General features: G+C 34.1%; 2 protein-coding genes across 2 annotated transcripts in view; one reads left to right on the forward strand and one right to left on the reverse strand.

Moving 5' to 3' along the window:
• The window catches only part of LOC126779858 (uncharacterized), a 28,188-nt gene extending 25,762 nt beyond the window's left edge, over positions 1-2,426 (forward strand). Inside the window, exons 12-14 of the mRNA XM_050503976.1 lie at positions 775-930; positions 1,407-1,510; positions 2,065-2,426. Of these exons, the coding sequence (XP_050359933.1) occupies positions 775-930; positions 1,407-1,510; positions 2,065-2,248 (444 nt within the window). The 3' untranslated portion in view covers positions 2,249-2,426. The remainder of the gene's footprint in view (positions 1-774; positions 931-1,406; positions 1,511-2,064) is intronic.
• Positions 2,427-7,217: 4,791 nt separating this feature from the next.
• LOC126779920 (monocarboxylate transporter 12-B-like) overlaps positions 7,218-23,420 on the reverse strand; it is a 35,926-nt gene continuing 19,723 nt past the window's right edge. The window contains exons 3-18 of the mRNA XM_050504107.1: positions 20,231-20,353; positions 19,701-19,834; positions 18,997-19,190; positions 18,334-18,477; positions 17,817-17,883; positions 16,464-16,579; positions 16,030-16,155; positions 14,189-14,343; positions 12,885-12,963; positions 12,224-12,350; positions 10,266-10,418; positions 9,576-9,718; positions 8,859-8,964; positions 8,698-8,771; positions 8,351-8,497; positions 7,218-7,855 (exon numbers count right to left, since the gene is read on the reverse strand). Coding sequence (XP_050360064.1) covers positions 7,719-7,855; positions 8,351-8,497; positions 8,698-8,771; positions 8,859-8,964; positions 9,576-9,718; positions 10,266-10,418; positions 12,224-12,350; positions 12,885-12,963; positions 14,189-14,343; positions 16,030-16,155; positions 16,464-16,579; positions 17,817-17,883; positions 18,334-18,477; positions 18,997-19,190; positions 19,701-19,834; positions 20,231-20,353 — 2,025 coding nt within the window. The 3' untranslated portion in view covers positions 7,218-7,718. The remainder of the gene's footprint in view (positions 7,856-8,350; positions 8,498-8,697; positions 8,772-8,858; positions 8,965-9,575; positions 9,719-10,265; positions 10,419-12,223; positions 12,351-12,884; positions 12,964-14,188; positions 14,344-16,029; positions 16,156-16,463; positions 16,580-17,816; positions 17,884-18,333; positions 18,478-18,996; positions 19,191-19,700; positions 19,835-20,230; positions 20,354-23,420) is intronic.

Raw genomic sequence — 23,420 nt, forward strand, 5'->3', positions numbered from 1 at the left:
GCAAGAGCCCTCCGGTGTTCCTGCCGCTTCAAAGCCTCGAGCGCACTCGAAGTGGGCGCGCTTTCACTGTTCTGGCGGAGGATGCGGGTCTGTTGGTAGACCCTCGCATCCATATCCGCCAGAATATCCAAGGGCGGAAAGCGCGCTAGGACGGTTGCCGCATGTCCCTTGTGCCTGTTGTAACTTGAACCCTATTGGTTAACGCGGTGCACACTAGTGAAGCTCCCGGTCGATATATTTCCGTCATCTTCAACAATCATCATCATATTTCAGCCTATTTACACAAAATCTTAAAGAATAATCCACCCAAAAATTCCACATGAATAAACCCGTTCGGTAGTTTTGAGTTTATTGCGTTCAGACATACAGACCCTCTGGATATGCCTATGCCTACAAAACACTGACCTAGAAGCCCCACCATCCGAGCGGTCCCACCCAGCCAAACCTTTAATAGTCCGGGTCTTAGACAGCCAGATGTTGTGGTGTGTGGGAAATTATGCCACATGTGTATCCTACCAACCTGCATTGGAGCAGCGTGGTGGAATAAGCTCCAAACCTTTTCCTCAAAAGGGAGAGGAGGCCTTAGCCCAGCAGTGGGACATTAACAGGCTGTTACCATACTGTACTGAGCAATTGTCCCAATAAAAAACGTTCATATTTATAAAATTAAATCTCATGTAGCGACGTAAAAACTTATAGGAAACGGCTTTAACGGCGCTTTACTCATAACTCACCATAAACTAACATATTTTAATATTTAACCATCTATTCCAGGGTTGCAATTCGATCGGCGACCACTACAACCCGCATCGCTCCCCGCACGGGGCCCCCTCCGACCCCCCGGACAAGAGACACGCAGGGGACCTGGGGAATATTGTCGCTGATGATAAAGGCAGAGCGACTTTCAGAATACTGGACAGCGTGCTTAACGTGAGTATGGAAATGTTTTATTTTAGCCAGAGAACAGATTACAATTTATTACCAATAGATGGCGCTCATTGATCATTCTTTATTTCTAAATCGCGTTGTGAGATGTCAAGAAGACCCCGCAGAACGCTCTAAAGGCGTTCATATTCTGAGACCTTTGGGTAAAAACATATGTACTCCCCCACTCTCATAATCCGATACGAGACCTTACGTGCTTTCGGAGGCATGGGAATGTATGGAGTTTTATAAATAAAAGCATTGAGTTTCGATGACAAATTTCATATATGATTTTGGTTATTATATATATAAGTTATAGCAATTAAGTACATAGTATACGTGCTAAGCACATAAGGGAGTAGAGAGCGGCGGCGGAGCATGACGTCATAGGAGAGCGTCATGTCGTTTGACGTCATGGCTCGCGAGTCTGTATAACCCTCAAGACGCAGTGATTGGTTTACATCGATATGTATTTTTTTTAGATTTACGACATCGTCGGCAGATCAGTAGCGATCAAGGAGAACGCGGATGACTTCGGTCGGGGTTCGAGTCCCGCGTCAAAGACTGATGGGGATTCCGGCGCATCGTGAGCTTTTTTTTTAATTATACTAATATTATAAAGAGGCTAAGCTTAATGCATTAACTGTTAACGGAACAGGGGACATAACATCTTACTATAAATACTATTCGCCATCTGGGAATTAAGCTCCAATATTTTCCAAAAGAAGAGGCCAGGGAAGTTTTGACCAGCTATGGGGCAATTACCTACTTCTATTTTTGCAGTCATGTTTTATTATATTGCACTTCATATTGGGGAAACGCGTAAATACGTTTTTACAGCGAAATAAAAAACATTTACAAACAGTTCGCGATTAATATATATTTATGTATAAAACAAAACTATTCCACTTAACTACTTATATACACTTTAATTTCACTTACAAAGTTCCGATAACAACTTCGCCGACATCCAAAACGTAATTTTTTCACGAAATCATAAATACCACAGATTATTAATATTTCGACCCATTATGTCATACGAGGTCAAAGTTGTTTATTTTTTTTTTTACTCCTCCTGCCATGATGAACTTGAATGAACTATAGATAAGTTATTAAAATAAATAATATTTATGCCAACAGAGTAGCGTGTGGTATTATAGCAAGATCGGCGGGAATATTCCAGAATCCGAAACGGATATGCGCGTGCGACGGCGTCGTCGTGTGGGATGAGAAGGACAGGCCGTTGGCGGGAAAAGGACGAAGGGATAAATGTTGCCATAATGAAAAAGATCTGGATAAAGTCAAAGTTTGCTGTAAAGTTTAAAATATAAATTTATTTATTTATTGCTGTCTTATATTTTTGCTATGTGATTCGGGTTATTTTAGAATGTTGCCAGGTTAGGTTTTGGTGTTGTCAGCTTTAAATTTGTTTTCGTTATAATTGTTTCCCAAATGAATTAAATTAAGATTATTATTATTAAATTGTTGATTAAAAAACACAATCGATAAGGCATTTTTATTTTCCAAATTGATTATATCGTTGATATAAAGTGTCAAGTATGTATGTATATCATTTGATACAGGTATTTTAATTAATAGTTTTCATCGAATTTAAATCCCTGTGTACGATATCTATTTTTAATTATTAACTCATTGTGATATATGCTAACTAAACTCATAAGTACGTAAAAAGAAAAGGGTAGTCATGAAACTTATAATAAGATAAATCGAGTGTCTTTGTTAAAAGCTTTTCAATTTGTACGAATAAATTGTAGTCACTGTACAACACGGCGGCGTGCGGGACTTTTTTGACTATAAATACACAAAAATTTGCCTTTCACGCCGAAGGTTGTGGGTTCGATTTGTGTGCATGAACATGTCTGTTTGTCCCGAGTCTGAGTGTAATTATCTATATAAGTATGTATTTACAAAAGAAATGTAGTATATCAGTTGTCTGGTTTCCATAGTACGAGCTCTGCTTAGTTTGAGATCAGATGGTCGTGTGTGAATAATGTCCCAGGATAATATATATATATATATATATATATATATATATATATATATATATGTCTAAACGCCGCCTTATTTTATCCTAATAAGCGATTATCTGTGCTCAATAGCACTGGCACACACACACACACATCGCAGCTGTCACGGGATTATTTTTGTTTTTGCTATTTTACGCGCGTTATCCTGTCAGTGTGAAATATCGATGTGATTCTTATCGCATAATTAGCTAATTTGAACTGTTTCGTTAGTGTCTTGATAAAATGTCCTTGAATTCGTAGTAAAAAAAAAATAAAAAAAAAGGAAGAAGGACATTAAACAACTGTGTTATTATTTCAGTGTAATAGTATGAAGACAGTTTTTTAATTTTTTTTGCATGTTTTTGGAAAGTATTTTATAAATCGATATAAAAGAAAAATCATAAACACATTTCTATTTCATTTATTTTACCACAAATTCGTGTTTAATATTATGATATAATTGCTTAACTAAATTTTTTTATCTATAATTAAATTAATTTATTAATTGATATAAAAATAATTTTATTACATCAATTAATAACACAAATATTATAAAGGAACGTTAGCACGATTTTATTTTATAAAACATGTAACAAACATGCGTATTTAACAGACATGTGCATGTGACGAAAAAGCAATACACTTACATGTCGGTTTAACTTTATATCATAAACATTCGTACAAAACAATTTACAGGTAAATTATAAAATTATTATTTGACGTGAAAACGTCAAGATCTGTTGATATAATTACGAATTGTAACACATGAATAACTTAAATTAAACTTGATGATGTACTAATATATATCTAATTTCTATGTGGCATACAGTTATATATTCTTTCAAACACAAAGTCGCTTATGCCCTTTTTTTCCATTACCACAAATGTGACTTGGTTTATGGAACAAATTTATGGATTATATTTTTATCGATTAATTGCTAAATTGTTAGCGATTTGAAACGCCTTAATAGAATTTAAATCAAATCGAACGAATGAAAATTTAGTTTTTATTGAACTGTCATTCTTTTTTTTTTAAATAATTCATTTTTGATTTCTATCGAACACAAGATGTTAGACAGCTTAAATCGAATCGCGTGATTGAAATTAATCTGTATGTATTTTTTATTACAAATAAAATTGTAATACAGTTTTATTTAAATATATTTTTTAATAAAAATGATAAGTTGATGACGGTGAAATTACATTAAGACTTACATATTATGTTTTTAGAATACATTTTTTTATCAACATTCATTTATTTACATATAATTTCATTCATTTAAAATCATTCAATTGGTGAGTATATACCTGTAGCCATGAACACACAATCTTTTTAACATTATTCGTGTAAAATTAGCTTTAAATGAAAAGACTACAATTAATATAAAATGTTTTTAGATATGGTAACATTTTGTTTGGCTTATACTGTTTTTTTTTTTTAATTTTAAAACCGAATGCAAATGTGGAGATGTTTTGTAAAGGCACTGACATCGTAATTGGTGTAGCATGGAAGCCAGGTGGGTTCAACCCACTTAATACAACAAAATATTAATACAATTAGTAATCTGTAATACATACATATAATTTCATTGAACTTAAAAACTACATACATTATTTTTAATCAGACTAGAGCCAAATGTAATCAGTTAATAATATATACAGTTACAAAGTGTAATCGCAATCACGATTACAGATTAACTTTGATTGATTCTGAAGTGGGCGCGCGGGGATGCTCTGTGGAAGTGCCACTTGACTTACATTTATGGTTACATTCGTATGGTATGGTACATGTATAATTAATGATTACTTAATCGTTAATCAACAATCTTATTATATTTTGCCCTAGTCCTTTTAATTTATTGAAAATAAAAATATTTTTGTTACTGAATATAATATATTTGTCTAAGAAAACTTTTTTTAAACAAAATAATATATCGTAATTGCTTTTTTATTGAATTTAAATTGTGCTTGGTCTTAGATAATAACACCTCCACCACGGGGCTGTTGTGTGTATAAAAGCAGAAACCGGATTTGATGTCATAATGACATTATCAAATTTAATTACGTCTAATGATTAAGAAATCCAAGCACAGTGTTAACAGGAGTCCAACTCCGATTTATGTGACAACCTAATTTTGATTTTTACGGATGAGTCGAATATGTAAGTGACTCATATGACCGGTTATTGTCAGGTTTTTTTAGTGAATGCTGTGACGCACAGCGCTTATTAAAGAAATGAGAAATTCTGCAATTAGAAAATATATATCAGAAACTTGACCGATCGTGATTTTTGTATTTTCAGCCCTGGCAAACATATACACAGCAAAGTTATAACCGAAAACGTTACAGAGTCAAGCGAGGTATATCAAACTTATTTATTACAGACTAGCGTCCCGCCATGACTTCGTCCGGGTTACACAATCTTTTTTTTTACTAACAATGTCTTTTATAAGTAGCCTAAGTTACTCGCTGATAGTGAAGTTTTCTATAATTGATTTTTTTTTTAAATCGGTTTAGTAATTTTTGTGTTTATCCATCACAAACAAAAATCAAATCATATCTTTATAATAGTATAGAATAGCAGTTTTCGTGTACACGTGACCGAAGATTTATTCGACATCTCAATATTAAAGTTTAAAACTTTGTGCTTCTCTATTCCGACCTTAAAATTTACACACATCGCGTACAGAAAATTTCGCTGATAAATTAGACATTTGAGTGACTGAGCCAGTGTAACTACAGGCAAAGACATAACATCTTACAGTGCCAATGTTTATGGTGGTGACCACTTATCACCATGGCCCATTTGCCAATCTGCTTACCTATTTAATATTAAAATAAAACATAACATATACTTAATTATTTTTAAGCTATGATTGATTTTTTGGGTTGAATTCTTTAACCTAACTATATATTTATGAATCGGTTCAACCGTTAATCTTAATACTGACAATTAATATTTGTCAAATTGCAAAAATAATACTATATTACATAATATAATCTCACTAAATCTTGCTATGCAAAAGTAATTTAAAATTAACATACATAAAAGCCCAATTTCAAGTAAGTACTTTAAATGTCAAAATTTTGACAACTATATTTTTTTAAGTAGCACTAAAGCGTAAAATGTTTTTATATTTTTATTGGTGTTTTTTACATAATGATTATATATATTTTTTTAAATTCTGTACTAAAACGTTTGCCACAAATAAATTGCATTATACTTCACACTAATCACATAGAGATATAATATCTATCATTATATAATTACCAAAATAAGCGAACTTAAAAATCTTTGGACAATTCTTAATACATATATAATCTATATTTTACATGAGAGCGATAGATAGATAGACTTACAGAAGTATTCATTATCTGTTGTTAAAAATTAATACATTTGTAATGCTTCAAAGTAATAGAAAAATTGTTAAATTTTATATACTATGGACATTTCACAAATGTCAAACAGTGACCACAATTAATAACGGATTTCTAAAAAATGTTTTTAGCGTTATTAAGCAATGCTGACGAAACGCAATTTTCTTCATATGAATTCACTTTACATCTATTTTTTATTATTGGTTTGAACCAATAATAAAAAATAGAAAGAAATCATTGTTTAACTAAACAGTTGCTAAGCTCGTTTATAAGTAAAGTTACTTATAAACGTTATACATATAAATTTTTTTTTTAAACATAATATATATGGGTAATAAGCCATAGTTATTCGGTAGATAATATAATGCGAAGTAGCTACTAAAATATCTAGATAAGGCGTTATGGTTTATAGTTTTGACACATGGCTGTCAAATTTAAAACACCAAGAATGTTGAAATGTCAAAAAAAAATGTTTGACTTATATTTATGCTATGATGTCATGAGCATAATTTTAAAATATTGTATAGTTTTATATATACACATATTTTTTATGGTGTTTTATTTAATTATGACTTTAATTTTTTTTTTCTTACTTCGGAAATCATTATTTTTTTTAGAAGATACCGTAATGAAATACGGATCACAATTTATTAGGATTTGAAACAAAAATAGGTTAGTTTTTATATTTAAAAAAAAAACTGAAGTTCTAATTCCAATTTTTCACGGTACAGATTTGTTTTCTAATATAATCATGCAATAATAAAATCGAATAAACATGAAAATATATTTCCATATGCGATTTTAAAAATCGTTTAACTTTCTTGTTCGGAATTTCGCTCCAAAATATAGAGAAATTTACCAAATTTTTAACAATTATTTCTATTAAAACTTCGCTTTTATTTCATTTTATCGTCAATTATTATAATAATTAGCAACGGTTATTTTAAATTAGTTTTCTTTTTGGCCACCAGAGGTCGTTCCTCTATAGAAATATCAATAGTTACCGTAGGGTTGCTTAGGATGATGCGCATGAACAAATATACACTTTTTTTGGCCTCTATCGATACTTATATCCACAATACAGATTAAAAATTGAAAATTAATTGAAGCAAAAATATTTATAACATCTATTTGCTTTTATATATATAAATAAATCTAACACTAACTGAATAATAATATAAGGCGCTCTTTTAACGCTATCAAAGCGACTTTATATATTTTTTAAATTATTTTACCCAAAATGGCGCGTTTTTTACTAAATGACAGACATGTCAAAATCGTTTTTTTTTTTCAATTTTTTTGTTTTGCTCATTATTCATTTTTTATATATTCGAATGAAACCATATAGGTTTTATATATTATGTAGCACATATTATTAATGATATTTATTCAATCAACAGACGATTCGGAGTCCTCGTTCTTAGTACTCAGATGGAATGCGATGACAGGAATTGATCCGAGGACCATACACGAACCCATTCCATAGAAGCACCAGGAGTAGCCGCCAGTGACGTCACGGAGTAAACCTAAAAAGTTTTTGTTTTATTGCACTATGTGAATAGTCTGACTAATTTTTTTAAAGTATAAAGCAAAGACGGTTATTCAAAAAAATATTAAAAATGTTGGTTCATAATTTTCTTTTTTTACTTTTGAATATAGTAGAATATTGTCTTTATTTCGATTTAATAAATTGCTTATCTTATTTACAATAACTTGCACTAAATGCCAAATTGATCTAGAGCTTAGCTTAAATGGAAGCATCTGAAGTCCTGGATTCCAGCTAAGAAATTTTGAAGTAAGCACGGAAGTGTACCGTGCTTCTGAAAGCACGTAAAGCGTTTGTGCATAACCACAGGTGCACTCTCAATATTTGCTGAGACGACATTCTGAAGACGAGACCTAACGGTTGCCGCTGAGAATTGTTCGATAGACAATCCCAATGACTTTTTTCGGGCAGACCTGAAGTTTAAATCCAAGACCTCTGGATCTGCAAACTTTTATCTATCTAATAAAATAGCTACCAGCTGTAGGAGGAACGGAAACAGCCGCCAAGCTCTGGAACATCCTGACGAGTCCATATGAAGACGCTATGCGAGCAGTCCCGAATGCATCAGCTAGTAAAACTGGTACCAACAGGAACCAGCAGCCGAGGCAGAGTCCATAAGCACCTGGAAAATATATACATTATTTTATTTTACAATAAACTTCATAAAAAATAAATCATTATGGATAAAATTTCAAATAAATAAAATTAAATCGTATGTAACAAAATAACTGCCACTATAAGGATTTTCGTTACAAACGGAATTGTACGCTAACGAAGCCGTGAGTGTTGCTAGTTAAAAATAAAAAAATTTCAACCATTTACCTGACGCTATTGCCAAACTCCACCACGAAGTCAAACTTGGCAATGATAAAACAGCGATTCCAGCAATAATAATACTGAAAATTAAAAAATATATACAATTAATCATCGATAATTATCTGTGGACAAGGGCATTCGTCAATTAAATTTGAGTTTTTAAATACCTTAAAATATAAGCCTTCCTTCTGCAGAACAGATGCAAGTCACACAGCCAACCCAGACCAAGGCGACCGCATAAATCCAATATCGCACTTATAGCTACCAAATGACCTGAAAATTAAATATAAATATATTATATAGTTCTAGAAATGCCTTTGCTCATTACAAAAGAAAAAGACGCGCGTTACTTTTAAGCCGCCATTTTGTTGGTAGAAAGAAAGACGGAGTGAATTCATTATTGGCGCCAATGATGATCTAATGAATGTATTCAATTGTGTTATTTCGAATTTTAAAAATAATTGAGTGAGTTATTTATATCAATTTGTATGATTTGGTGTTCCATTTTTAAAAAGACCAATTCGAAATTTTTATATAATCAGTTTCACTCCTGGATGCTAAATATATATTATTTTAAAGCCGATAGGGCTCCGTGGATATAACACTAGGCTGTTTACCATATTTTACATATGTAGAAATACTAGGTGGTAAAACTTTGTGTTGTCCTGTTAATATTCTACCGCCAAACGGCAACACAATCAGGTCGGAACGATCAGTGTGCGAGTGTAACTATTGGCACAAGGGTGTAAGGTATTCCTGATATTTCTTATAGCTCCTATGTCTATACGGGGTGGTGACCGCTTACCAAAATTGTAATAAGCTCAAAATCTCAACAGATAATTGTAAACTTTATAGAAGATGACATTATTAAAATTTCATCTCACCAGCTGCCGCCTTGCTATGTCCAACAGCCACTGTGTAAGCTGGTAAGTAGTATAGGGCGTAAGGAGACCCACAAGACATGAGCGCGACGGACGCACAGAGTAATCCAAAACGCCAAGACTTCAGAAGAGACACGTCAAGATATCTAAAAAAAACAAGGTCTCGTTTAGTCAAACACTCAACTCCTATTATGTCACTCAAAATTTTGGCGACACGCGTTGATACATTCTCGGAAATTATAAAAATAAATTACTAAATATTCAGTGCAAAATGTGCACCAGAAAATTAACTTGTGATCACAAATCCTTACAACAATAACTTTTACTAACGATTAAATATTAAAACGATATTGATTTAATATTTTTTTTCCTCTTTTTTAGTCAATATGGCGAGTTATCAAATCCAAAATTATTTTTTTAAATATAGATTATCGCTGCTACATAAGAATTTAAATAAAGAATAGAATGGAACTCGGTGACGAATTTCAATGCCCGTAAGTAAAAATTAAAAGACAATTAATTTCCCGCCATTAAGAGTATCTGTCAATGTCAAGGACAGACTAAAAATGTAGATTATTATTGTTTAATATAGTTAGTGACAGATACTCATCAGTAATGTTTAATAATAAGTCCTATTACATTTAACATGTTGTTTATTACAATCTGATTGAGTCTCACATAATAAAATAATACCTGGATATTTTTTCGACACATCCCCTCTTTGCTTCTTTATCTTCAATGTTTACTTCTTTTAATTCTTCTTCATCCTTCTTCACATCGTTTACCGGTTCGGAAAGCTTGCTCTGAATGATTCTGCTCGGCAATGGAGGCTTAATATATAAGGACCTGTGCAGATAAATTAATTACGTTACAAAAATTATTTATTTCAAACCGGGATAAACTTCTTATCAATTTCTTATCAGAATTTTTACAATTAATTTTTGTATCAATTTATAAGACAACATAATCTTTAGAAACAAGAGTTATCTAGTTTTTTATTTATTTTTTGGGAATGAGTTTGAGTACTTTCATTCATAATAGAGGGAACCGAAATAAACGTTCCTATTGGTTAGGTTATTGGTTAGTCGCGCGACTACAGCGCCAATTACATTGAACTAATCTCTTCTCATTGATATCCGAACTGAAAGGTCAATGTTTTACGCGCTCTCATTAAAAAACTGTAATCTGTGTTCTCAGTGAATTCTAACACCATATGTATAAGTGTGGACCACACTCCCTGTTTCCTTCAGCAATTGATAACCTATGGAAGACGTATAAATAGGAGAACAGAAGACATGTACTGGGCCCAGTTTATTTAAGCTAATTGATGCTGTTGAAGGCAGGCTCAATTCCCTGTAACGAACAGGGAATTGAGACTCTATTGATATCCTCTTTACCAGTGAAACCCAGATGTTGTCGGGACGACTGGTAACAATTGATAGCTTACAAGAAAATGGATAGTATAAAATCGGTTGAACCTTGTTGGAGTCTTTAGTTTAAACAGAGATAAGATAACGTTTATGACCCCATCTTAAACAAGCTGACTGGACACCATCCAGACCAGAAAATCAGAATATCAATTTTTTTATATATTCACCAATGGATGGAGTCTTTTATGAGGAAGGTTTTAGTGTGTACATATATGTTTTGTGTTAATTGGCTGAAATACGACGATGATTGTTGAAGATGTGCGGCATATGAACTTAGTTATATTATGTATTACGATTTTATTTAGACCCATATTTGACTCGTGCTCAGCCGAGTGCTATGAAATTAATTATTAGTAAGCTTACATTTAAAAAAAAATCTTTTATGTACTAAATATCGTGTCTATAATGTTAACCGTTGACAACTTCTCTTCTGTAGAGCTTTTACTGGATCTTACGTCAGGTAAGGCTCACACTGTAAAAACGAGTATTAAGCCGAGATGGCCTAGTGGTAAGAACGCGTGAATCTTAACCGATGATCGTGGGTTCAAACCCGGGCAAGCACCACTGAATTTTCATGTGCTTAATTTGTGTTTATAATTCATCTCGTGCTTAACGGTGAAGGAAAACATCGTGAGGAAACCTGCATGTGTCTAATTTCATTGAAATTCTGCCACATGTGTATTCTACCAACCCGCATTGGAGCAGCGCGGTGGAATAAGCTCCAAACCTTCTCCTCAAAAGGGAGAGGAGGCCTTAGCCCAGCAGTGGGACATTAACAGGCTGTTACTGTACTGTGTAAAAACGTAAACCCTCCATAGGATATGAGTATTTAGGGGTTCCAATTCAGTTTGAGATATGACCTTGAGAAACTAAGCAACATTTAATTAAAAAATATATTATATGAGAAAAAAATATAAACAAAAAATACTGTGTAATGGCGTATATTACTACTCGGTAGCGATAGATGGCGTTGATTAAATCTGTCAAATTCCTGAATCGCGCTATCTAGATTTGCTACTGATTATATATAAAGTGAACGTGATATAAATTGTTGTCGTGTGAATAGAGGAAAGCGCTTCCTTTTCATTTACCGTTTGATCGCCGATATTATTTCGGTATAAACAAAAACATTACAAATTCATACAAAAAACACGCCGGCTAAAAGATTGTCCTGTGGCATTGTACCTAAAACGCTGGCAATAAATATTAGAAACATCTTACCGGCTCAGCGATCTTCCTCTAGCTTTATAGACGCAAGTGCTGTCAGTTGAGAGATCTTCAACCGAATGGAGAATTGAAGACGATCGAGTCGGTCGGAGACGAAGCCTCACGACATCACGCGGCAAGCCTGAAATCAAAGATTTTTAAAATAAGTAGGCGGGCCAGCCTATTGCTATCCAATGCGCCAGCAACTTGGCAACTAAGGCGTTATGTCACTTGTGTGTGTTGTTACACTGGCTCCATTCAACAATGCATAAGTATTGCTCTTTGGTGGCAGTATAACTGATGAGTGGGTGGAACCAAGCTGAGTGCTTGCACAAATCAGCTACCACCAAGTAAAAGAGTGCTACACATATATATCACATTATCGTTCATTAACCGTTTAATTGCAAATGAAAATATAAATAAAATATATTTTTTCATTATTAATTGATACCTTTTTTATTTATTATATAATATTATTGTAAATTGTCATGTTTAAAAAATAAATTTAAATTGTCTAAAAAAAAATTGGAAATCCCTTCTTCTCCGTGTAAATTTAACCATTCAATCTCACAACTCTCCGTGCGCAATGTGCTTAAAAAGAGGGTACAAAGTTCTATTCACGTATTTATTATATACATAGATTATTAATAAAAGATGTGAAATATCAATAACTCACCCACTACTCCCAACACATCGAGCCCTTCCGAATCCTCAGAATCCGACATTTGATGTTGTAGCTGAGGACGTGCGACTTGCTAAAATAATGTAAAGAATTAAAACGATCACCTTAATATGATATAATGAGCCAAAATAAATTATACTTTGGATCACAGTGTATTTTTGTCTCAATTTGACCAATCATGTCCGGTCACTGTGGTAATATTGTTACTTTTAGTCTTTGTTTTTTTTTGTAGAATAGGAAGTTGGACGAGCATATGGGCCTCCTGATGGTAAGTGGTCACTAAAGCCCATAGACATTGGCATTGTAAGAAATGTTAACCGTCGCTTACATCACCAATACGCCACCAACCTTGGGAACTAAGATGTTATGTCCCTTGTGCCTGTAATTACACTGGCTCACTCACCCTTCAAACCGGAACACAACATTACCAAGTACTGCTGTTTTATTCAACTATACACTATTTACGTGTTAATTTTCACTAACTGTCATAGACCTTACCCACACGTAGCCTTGTGGCGGTCTGTGAATACTTATCAAAGACATTGGGGATGAGGTCATAGACAATTTATCACTTTTCGACGGGCCGTTTGGCGTAATTGGTAGATACTTGCCTTTCACGCTACAGGTCGTGGGTTCGATTCCCACCCAGGACAGACATTTGTGTGCATGAACATGTCTGTTTGTCTTGAGTCTGGCTGTGATTATCTATATAAGTATGTATTTAGAAAAGAAAAGTGGTATATGTAGTATATCAGTTGTCTCGTTTCCATAGCACAAGCTCTGCTTAATTTAGGGTCAAATGGCCGTGTGTGAATAATGTCCCAGGATATTATTATTATTTTTAAAGATTTGACATATTCCTAAGAACTATATTTAAGAAACGTTTTGTTTTTCTTATGGATTATCCTTTAGCGCAATTGTCTACGAGGCGTAATTCAGAAGCTACCAAAGGCTTGTTACTCACGGATCAGAAGGTTACGAACAACGGATAGTAAAGTAAATGTATGAAGATGATTAATAGTGATTAAATATTTTTTTTTAATTTTGTTACCTGACTTCAAATGTTTACGAATCATATATTCATAATCATTTATCCATTGTGTTTTCTTCATTTTTAAAGTTAAGACAGTATTTAACTACTGACTCCAAATTAATAGAAATAATTGTAAAATAGGAAATTTAATTTTAAAATAACCGAGCTGTTAATTATTTTAATATTATGAAATATAAATCCCTGACATTAATATTCTAGAATATGTATGCTGGCTCATATTGGATCATAGTGTATCATTACAAACCTCGATGAGACTCGGGTGTATGATCTCGCTGAGGAGATTCGTACGTTTGTCTTCACTCATCAAGGCGTTCTTTTGATTCAAGGTCAGCGTGAGTTCAGTCTCTGGTTGAAAGAGGTGCTGCAGCTTATTGTCTTTGTTTTGGACTAAAGTTTTACCTGAAATATATAAAATATATATTTTATTAAGATAATATTATATTTAAAACACATTTACTGCCAATCATTTACTAAAACGAATATAATACTGACAAATGGTGTATGTATATACGTCAAATATTTGTATAATTACTGACAAATATTTAACTTATATACATAATCGCTATATATTCTATTGACACAATTATTATGCCACAGTCGATGTCTGAATACTTACAATATTATTCATTTCAACTTTAACAGGATTTATCTATTCAAAATCATATAAAAGCAATTTTGCTTTGTATTAAGGGGGTGTATACCCCCTCTTAATCCGCGGACTATCCTAATATTAGTTTTCTATTATAAGTATGTATTTACAAAAGAATAGCACAAGCTCTGTTTAATTTGGGATCAGATGGCCGTGTGTTAATAATGTCCCAGGATTTTTTTTTTATTATTATTTTGTTGTTTTATTTTGCAAATCTCGGTATATACCGGTAAATTAATGATCACGAACCAAAGTCAAGTGAACATCATCCGGGTCTTAATTGAAAATTTTAAATAATCTGTATATTTGGCTATGTGAAGTGAGTCTTTGTCTGACTGCATAAATTTTCTTACTACCCTACACGTGTTCAATATACAGCTTTTTGTAATCGAATAAACGCATGTGGAGGTATGTCAAGAGCTTTATGTGACTGGTGAAGTTGCTGTGGGATAACGCCTGTAGTAGAAAGTGTGTATTTTGCTAATTTTTCAGAAATAGTGTTTTGTAAATTATGAGTATTTGGTATAGCAATATCTATTATGTATCTAGTTATTTAGTTTGTCTATAACAGTGATATCCGGTCTATTATAAGGTATTGTTCTATCGGTTAGGATAGCTCTGTCAAAATATAGTCGGAAGGTTTGGTTTTCTAAAACTGCTTGAGGATTATATTTATAATAAGCTGTACGATTCTGAGGGGCTATAAGTTTAAATTTTAAAGTTAGTTTTTGATATATTATATTGGCGACCTGTCTATGCTTGTAATCAATTTAAACTATTGTTTTTTTTTATAGAATAGGAAGGCGGACGAACATATGGGCCACCTGATGGTAAGTGGTCACCAACGCCCATAGACATTGGCATTATAAGAAAAGTTAACCATCGCTTACGTCGCCAATGCGCAACCAACCTTGGGAACTAAGATGATATGTCCATTGTGCCTGTAATTATACTGGCTCACTCACCCTTCAAACCGGAACACAACAATACCAAGTACTGCTGTTTCGCGTTAGAATATCTAATTAATGGGTGGTACCTACCCAGACGAGCTTGCACAAAGCTCTACCACCAGTAAATGTTGTTTGCATGCACCAGTAATATGTTTTATGGTTTCAGAAGAGCTATTCCATCGCCTACACATGTCCCTTGGTAAGGTGGAATATTTTTATTATATATTTTTGATATAATAAAGCTTTTTGTCCTAGGGAAGAGCACAGCACGACTGAGCCATTCGTTCGACGCAAATTTGTCGACGTTGGGTTGGCTCAAATTATTATTATTTATTGTATTGGTATTTGGTGTTAGTGGCTATTTAGTTAAACACATATTCTCTCTTTCTGACATTATTAATTTTACATTCGAAAGAGGAAGACAGAGCATTGCTTAAATCAAACATACAATATATTTTTAGATTATTATAATGAATGAACACTTACCTTCCTGTATATCGTTAAGGAGCGTGGTATTCTCAGTCGTGGTGGTTGTGACGGGTGTGATGGGGCGTGGCGTGGGCGGTGGACGGTACAGAGTGGCAGACACACACACGTGCAGCATACCGGCACCTGGTCAAAAAATTAGTTAATTTTATATATATATATAAACCTAAATTCTGTTGGTTCGAGCATAACTAATAAACTTTAATAGCTCAATGGTTGATCACACACGCTTGATTGGAGGGGTAAATAGGAAAATTAGCAATTCCTTAAAAAGAGGGCATTGCTGGTATTAATAAAAAAAGCGATTGAATCGATTTCGATATAAAAATTTTTGCTTTAGCCCAGCAGTGGGACAATCACAGGCTGTTACTTTTTTCGTTTATGTATTTAACTGATATATTATTGTATTATATAAAGGTAAATAAATAACTCACCCAAGAGCAAAACGGTTCCATGTAATCCATATGTGTCTACAAGTTTCTCAATCAACATAGGAAAAACGAAACTTCCAGCTGCTGTCCCGCTCACACATATACCATTAGCCAGAGCTCTGAAAGAGATGGACGATAATTGTAAATATAGGATTGCTGAAATGGCTTTTTGTATTCTAAAGATTTAATATATATGTATATACATAAAAGAATAGCTGATTCATTGACATACCAGCACAGCCCAAACTACTGGGGTTATTAACACCATGAAAATTCCTTTTCCACAATAGGACAGGGATGTATATACATGGATGTATATACAGGGATGTATATATTATATACATATGTACAACGACTGCCTAGATGGTCTAGTTTCTTGATGTAAGACCGCAGACCCGGAGGTCCTGAGTTCAATTCCCAGGTCGGGCCAGTAAAAAGTTATTGGGTTTTTCTGTCAGAAATTTCTCAGTAGCATCCCGAAGTCTGGAAGTTGGAAGTGTGTACACTCCCGTGCCTCGGAAAGGACGTAAAGCCGTTGGTCCTGCGCCTGAACTCTTTCTGGTCGTGTCGGATTGCCGTCCCATCGGATTATGAGAGTTAGGGAATAGAGAGTGCACCTGTGTTTGCGCACACACTTGTGCACTATAATATCTCCTGCGTAGTTGGCTAATCTCTCTCGAGATTGGCCGCCGTGGCTGAAATCGGTCTGGAGGACATTATTATTATATATACACTATTATACAAAAGATGAAAACAATCATGCTAATCCCCTGGGATTAGCTTATTTTTTGAGAAAGGTTATGGAACTATCTATATTAATCAGTCTGCCTGTTACGCTTTCGCAGCTAAAACACTGAACCGATTTTGATAAACTTTTGTATGAAGCGAGTTCGAACCCCAAGTAAATGGATCACTTTTTTATAACTACTTAACACCCTCTATCAAGCGGGCGAAACTAATATGTTATATAACATCACCACGGAGACGCTGCATCACCATTTAACGCGGCCTCCCCTTCGAAACAGCTTATAATATCTCTTCTTCTTCCTGCCCTTATCCCACTACGGGGTCGGCACAACATGTATTTTGCTTCCACTTCTTTCTGTCACTCTTCATCTCATTACTTACCCCTTTCATATACATATTCTTTCTTACGCAATCCATCCATACTTTCTTGGGCCTCTCCAGTCCCCTACATCCATCATACCCTTCTAGTAGCATGCTTTGCATCCCTCCTTATCACGTTTATACCACGCTAATCTATTACTCTTCAACGTTTCATCTATTGGTGCTTCTTTCAGGCTTCCTCTGATGTACTCGCTTAATAATATATTTATTTAAAATTAATAATCTTACCTATGTTTGTCAAAGTACTGCGACACGATCACGATACCAGGGGTAGTGGACAGCCCCCCTCCGATCCCTATTAAGATATTAAATATAAAAATACTAATAGGATATAAAATATATCAATATTCGATATTGAAATATTTTACGAGTCGTGATTGTTATTTTATCGTGTTTCTATTAAATTGAAAAAAAAAAGTTAAGCCCCTTAGGGGCTTATTTTGAGAATTTCGGAAAAAAATATTAGTTACATTAAATTATTAATAGTTGGCACTTGTGATCGATTCAAAATTTATTATTGCGTGACTTCAATGATATTTTAATATCATGGTGTAACATCACAGCGACCCATGTGTTGCTTGATCTCCAATTAAAAGGATACCTAACTCCTCACCATTTTACAGCACAGGTATCGTGATCCAAGCTCTTTGTAATGGTCTCAATTAATAGCTTATAAGTAGATACCAATAGATAAAGTCGGGGTTTGTTTTTTAATTTGAGTTTTATCATTAAATTATTATCTCACCGGTCATAACACCGAAGCTCAAAAGTAAATGCAACAATCCCGTGCTAAAGAATGACACGGCGAGCCCCGTAGCGCAGAACAAGCCCCCGATGAAAACGACCAGCCGACACGAGTATTTTTCACACAATGCTGATGAAAGTGGAGCTGAAAAAAAGATTATTTTATTTAGAGTAGAATAAATGTGTAAAGCTTATTTCACTCACAACACAAGTAAAGACAAATAAACAATTTGATATTGAATTATTACGATATAATAGAAATCTTTAATAATCTATGATTAACGTCGTTGTTATCGGAACTTTGGAAGTAGAATTAAGTTGGATATAAGTAGTAAAAGATATATTAATCGAGAACTGTTTGTATAATATAGCAGAGCTATTAGCAAATTGAATGGAATATGTATATCTAAGTGCACATTCGCACACATTAGGTGCGTATTTACAGAATCATTTCTAACGAGCCGCCGCTACTGGAGATGCGCACCCCGTGTATAGCACACCGCGCCCTACGCGAGCCCAACCCAGTTATGTATACACTGGATCCGAAAACTGTCATGTGTATGAGCTCGTTGCTATATCTACATACATAATCGCCGAATAAAAATATTATATAATGAGCCGATGTGTGAATGTACTGTTATTATAATTGCACGTTAAAACTCACCCAAAGCGAGGCAAAGAGTCGACAAAGCAGCTGGAATCCATGACGCAACGCTCTCAGAGGAATCAGGAAACGTTTCCATTATTTCAACATAAAGTACCCCATATGACTTAAACAGCCCCGCGACCCAGAATTGAACCATGAAAGCTCCGAATACAACCACCCATCCGTAACCCCCATCTGGAGGTGATGATATACTGGAAAGATTATAAAATTGTTAATAAATAAGAACAAAATTACTTAAAGTATATATATTTACAGTAAATCAAATGTCCCACTGTGATAAGGACTCCATTTTAGGAGAATACTTGGAGCTTTTTTAATCAAATGCGATAGAGAGTTATGGGGCAAAATTTACTACATGGCATAATATTTGCTATCACTGCCAAACACGACAATTATAAAAATATATTAAGCGCATGATAATTCAGGGTTGCTTGCCCTCTATTGTTACTGAGGGGTACCTACCCAGACGGTACTTCATAAAGCCACCACCAAATAAAAGTGTTCTATCAAATTATATAAACACCAGATCTAATCAATATCAAAATCTAATCAAATTGGCAATTAATTACTTTTATTTAAAATTCACACATATGCCTAATTTAAAAAAAATTAAATGAACGAATAAAATATAAAAATAATCATTGAATTAAAACAAAATAGAGGAAATAAGGTATCAAGTATAGCTAAGTATGTATACTTACTCGGTAGAACCGGTGTGAGGTCTCAGCTTCCTCGAAGCGGCCAGTAGCGGGCGAGCGGTCACAGAGGACAGAGTCAAGAGTGAGTCCTCCTCTTGATCAGTGGGCGACATCGCTGACAAATACGCGCCGACTTGCTGTTATAATGTTAATAACCATAACTAAACTGGTGATAAGTGAATACCGTTATAGATCCTTGCAGACCCGTAGTTTTTTTTAATGAAATAGGTAGGTGGGCTGGCAAAGGTGTCACCTGATGGTAAGTTGTCACCACTGCGATATACATTGGGCATGTAAGAAATATCAACCATTACTTACATCGCCAATGCGTCTTGTCGTTTTCCTTCACCGTCAAGCACGAGATACATTATAAACACAAATTAATCACTTGAAATTCAGTGATGCTTGCCCGGGTTTGAACCCACGATCATCTGTTAAGATTCACGCGTTCTAATCACTGGGCCATCTCGACTTAATAGCAATAGTTGTAATTCAATAAAAATAAAAAGTAACTGCTAATTATTTTCACTCACAGTAGCTAAAGGCAGTTCTAAGAGCAAGCTGACAGGTCTCTCTCTGGGCTCGATGCGCTCACTCTGCTCAGGCGGCGCTGATTGGATCGACAGCAACGATCCCGCTTTGTCCGGTGACAAAACCTGAAACAAAAAAAATGGCTCAAATCCTTACAACGCCTTAGAGTAAAGTAAGTAACAATCAGTAAATGCTCAAAACCTCCAGATATAATAATAAATAATAAATACAAAAATATATATTACTAGCTGACGGCACTTCGTTGGGCGGTAACGTTTAAACAATTTTACTTGTGATGAAATTATGAGTGTGGTTCGGTTAGCTATGATTTATTTCCTGACTGCCAAAATTCTCGTTGTCCGAACATTAATAAAATTGTCTTGCGTATTTGATATTTTAAATTATCTCTTAAACTATGCAACCAAAAATATACTGGAAAAAACGAATTTTATCTAAATAAAATTTCCTTGGTGATAAAGCAATTTATTTCTAAATAGATTAAGGTGTTGTATATAAAAAAAATACCGTCTAATAGAAACATCACTCAATATATTACGACACGGTCGCGGTTCCATACCTATGTCGTATTATCTCTTTACCAATATTCGTCCAAATTATATGCAGTAAAAGGGAAAAGGCTTTTGTTTTAAACACTTGAGACGATAAGTTTACTTATTTTGATAAAATTTCATAATTGTTGATAATATGACCAATAAATATGACCAAACGATTTAAATTATTTTTTTTTATATATAAAAAACTACTTTGTGACTTAAATATAAAAGTTAGACATATGCTGTCGCTGACTTTTTTGTGGGCATTATCAAGTTTTACAAGGCAGCGTTCATAAACGTTTTCGTTCGACCGTTTCTTCTCTGACTTACATTACAAATCCGACTACCACGAAAAAGTCTTTCATTTTTTGATTAATATATAGCCTATAACACTCACAAATAATGTGGCTTTCTATTGGTAAAGTAATTTTCAAAATCGGTTAAGTAGATCCAAAGATTACCCCCTACAACCTCACAAACCTTACCTCTTTATAATATTAGTATATATTCAATTGATAAGAAAGTCTCGTTCGTTCTCTCTCTAACCCACCCCTGTCGAGAGACAGGATCTAGATAAAGAGAGATCTTTATTCCAATTTAATTTCAAACTCATTTCAAAAGTAATTTCCATATAAATATATTTAATGTAAAGCTATTACAGGTTCGCAATATAGATTATACTAAAACGAATCGGTAAGAAAATCGGGCAGCCAATTTTTAACCTTTATGGTTCCTGATTCAATTCCAATCACGCTTTAATAATTCTATATTTCTTTGGATACGAACGAAAACCATATGATGTTAACATATTGCGTTCTATCAAGACTAATCTTGACTCATTTATTTAGTGAAAAAGTAAACAACAACTGTGGCACTGGTACGTTACTGGTGGTAGAGCTTTGTGCAAACTCGTCTGGGTAGGTACCACCCACTTATCCGATATTCTACCGCAAAACAGCAGTACTCGGTATAGTTGTGTTCCGGTTTGAAGGGTGAGTGAGTCAGTCACAGGCTCAAGGGACATGACATCTTAGTTCCCAAGGTTGGTGGCGCATTGGTGATGTAAGCGATGGTTAACATTTCTTACATGCCAATGTCTATGGACATTGGTGACCACTTACCATCAGGTGGTCCATATGCTCGTCAAAGCAAAATAAAACTACGAAATTTTAACTTGAGCGGATTTCCATTTTTTCGCTTATAATAATAATATTATCCTGGGACATTAGTCACACACGGCCATCTGATCCCAAACTAAGCAGAGCTTGTGCTATGGAAACCACACAACTGATATACTACATATACTACTTTTCTTTTTTCTTAAATACATTCTTATATAGAAAATTACACCCAGACTCAGGGCAAACAACAACATGTTCATGCACACAATTGTCTGTCCTGTGTGGGAATCGAACCCACAACCTTCGGCGTGAAAGGCAAGTATCTACCAACCACACCAACCGGCACGTCAAAATTTATTTACGTAAAATGCTTCTTCAATCGACTTATCTATACTAATATTATAAAAAGGTAAAGTTTGTTTGTGAAAAAAATGGTCTGGTGGTAAGAGCGTGTGAATCTTAACCGACGATCGTGTGTTCAAACCCGGACAAGCACCACTGAATTTTCATGTGCTTAATTTGTAATTATAATTCAACTCGTGCTTTACGGTGAAGGAAAACATCGTGAGGGATCCCACCTGCATGTGTCTAATTTCACTGAAATTCTGCCACATGTGTATTCCACCGACCCGCACTGGAGTAGCGTGGTGGAATAAGCTCCAAACCTTCTCCTCAAAAAGGGAGAGGAGGCCTTAGTCCAGCAGTGGGACATTCGCAGGCTGTTACGAAAGTTTGTAAGGTTGTAGGGGGTAATCTCTGGATCAACCTAACCGATTTTGAAAATTATTTTACCAATTGAAAGCAATATTATTTATGAGTGTCATATTATACCAAATATAATAAAAATGAAAATACTTTTTCATGGTAGTGGGATTTGCAAAGTAAGTCGGAGAAAAAACGATCGAACGAAAACGTTTCTTACGAACATGGCCTTGACGATAAGAGATATATGATTGAATTCTAGAGAGAAGTTGTAGAGCTTGATAATGCATACAAAAAAGTCAGCGACAGCATATGTCTAACTTTTATATATAAGTCACAAAAAGTTGTTTTTATATTTAAAAAAAAAATTAAAACGTTAGGTCATGTTTATTGGTCATATTATGAACAATTATGAATTATTATCAAAATAAGTAAACGATAAGTCTTAAGTGTTTAAAAAAAAAGACTTTTTCCTTTTACTGCATGAAATTGGGACGAATGGTTAAAGAGATAATACGACATAGGTAACCGTGACCGTGTCGTAATTTATCTAATGATATTTCTATTAGAGAGTTTTTTCATATACGTCAATCTATTGAAAACGAAATTGCTTTATTACCAAGGAAATTTTGTTTAGATAAAATTCATTTTTTACAGTTTGTTTTTTGGTTGCACAATTTAAGAGATAATTTAAAATATCAAATACGCGAGACAATTTTATTAATGTTCAGCCAATCGATCACAAGGAAAAATGTTTACCGCCCAACGAAGTAGGCACGGGTCAGCTAGTAATTAATACTCTTATTATTTATTTT

Source organism: Nymphalis io, chromosome 30 (assembly GCF_905147045.1).
Source record: "Nymphalis io chromosome 30, ilAglIoxx1.1, whole genome shotgun sequence".
In the NCBI taxonomy this organism is placed as follows: Eukaryota; Metazoa; Arthropoda; class Insecta; order Lepidoptera; family Nymphalidae; genus Nymphalis; species Nymphalis io.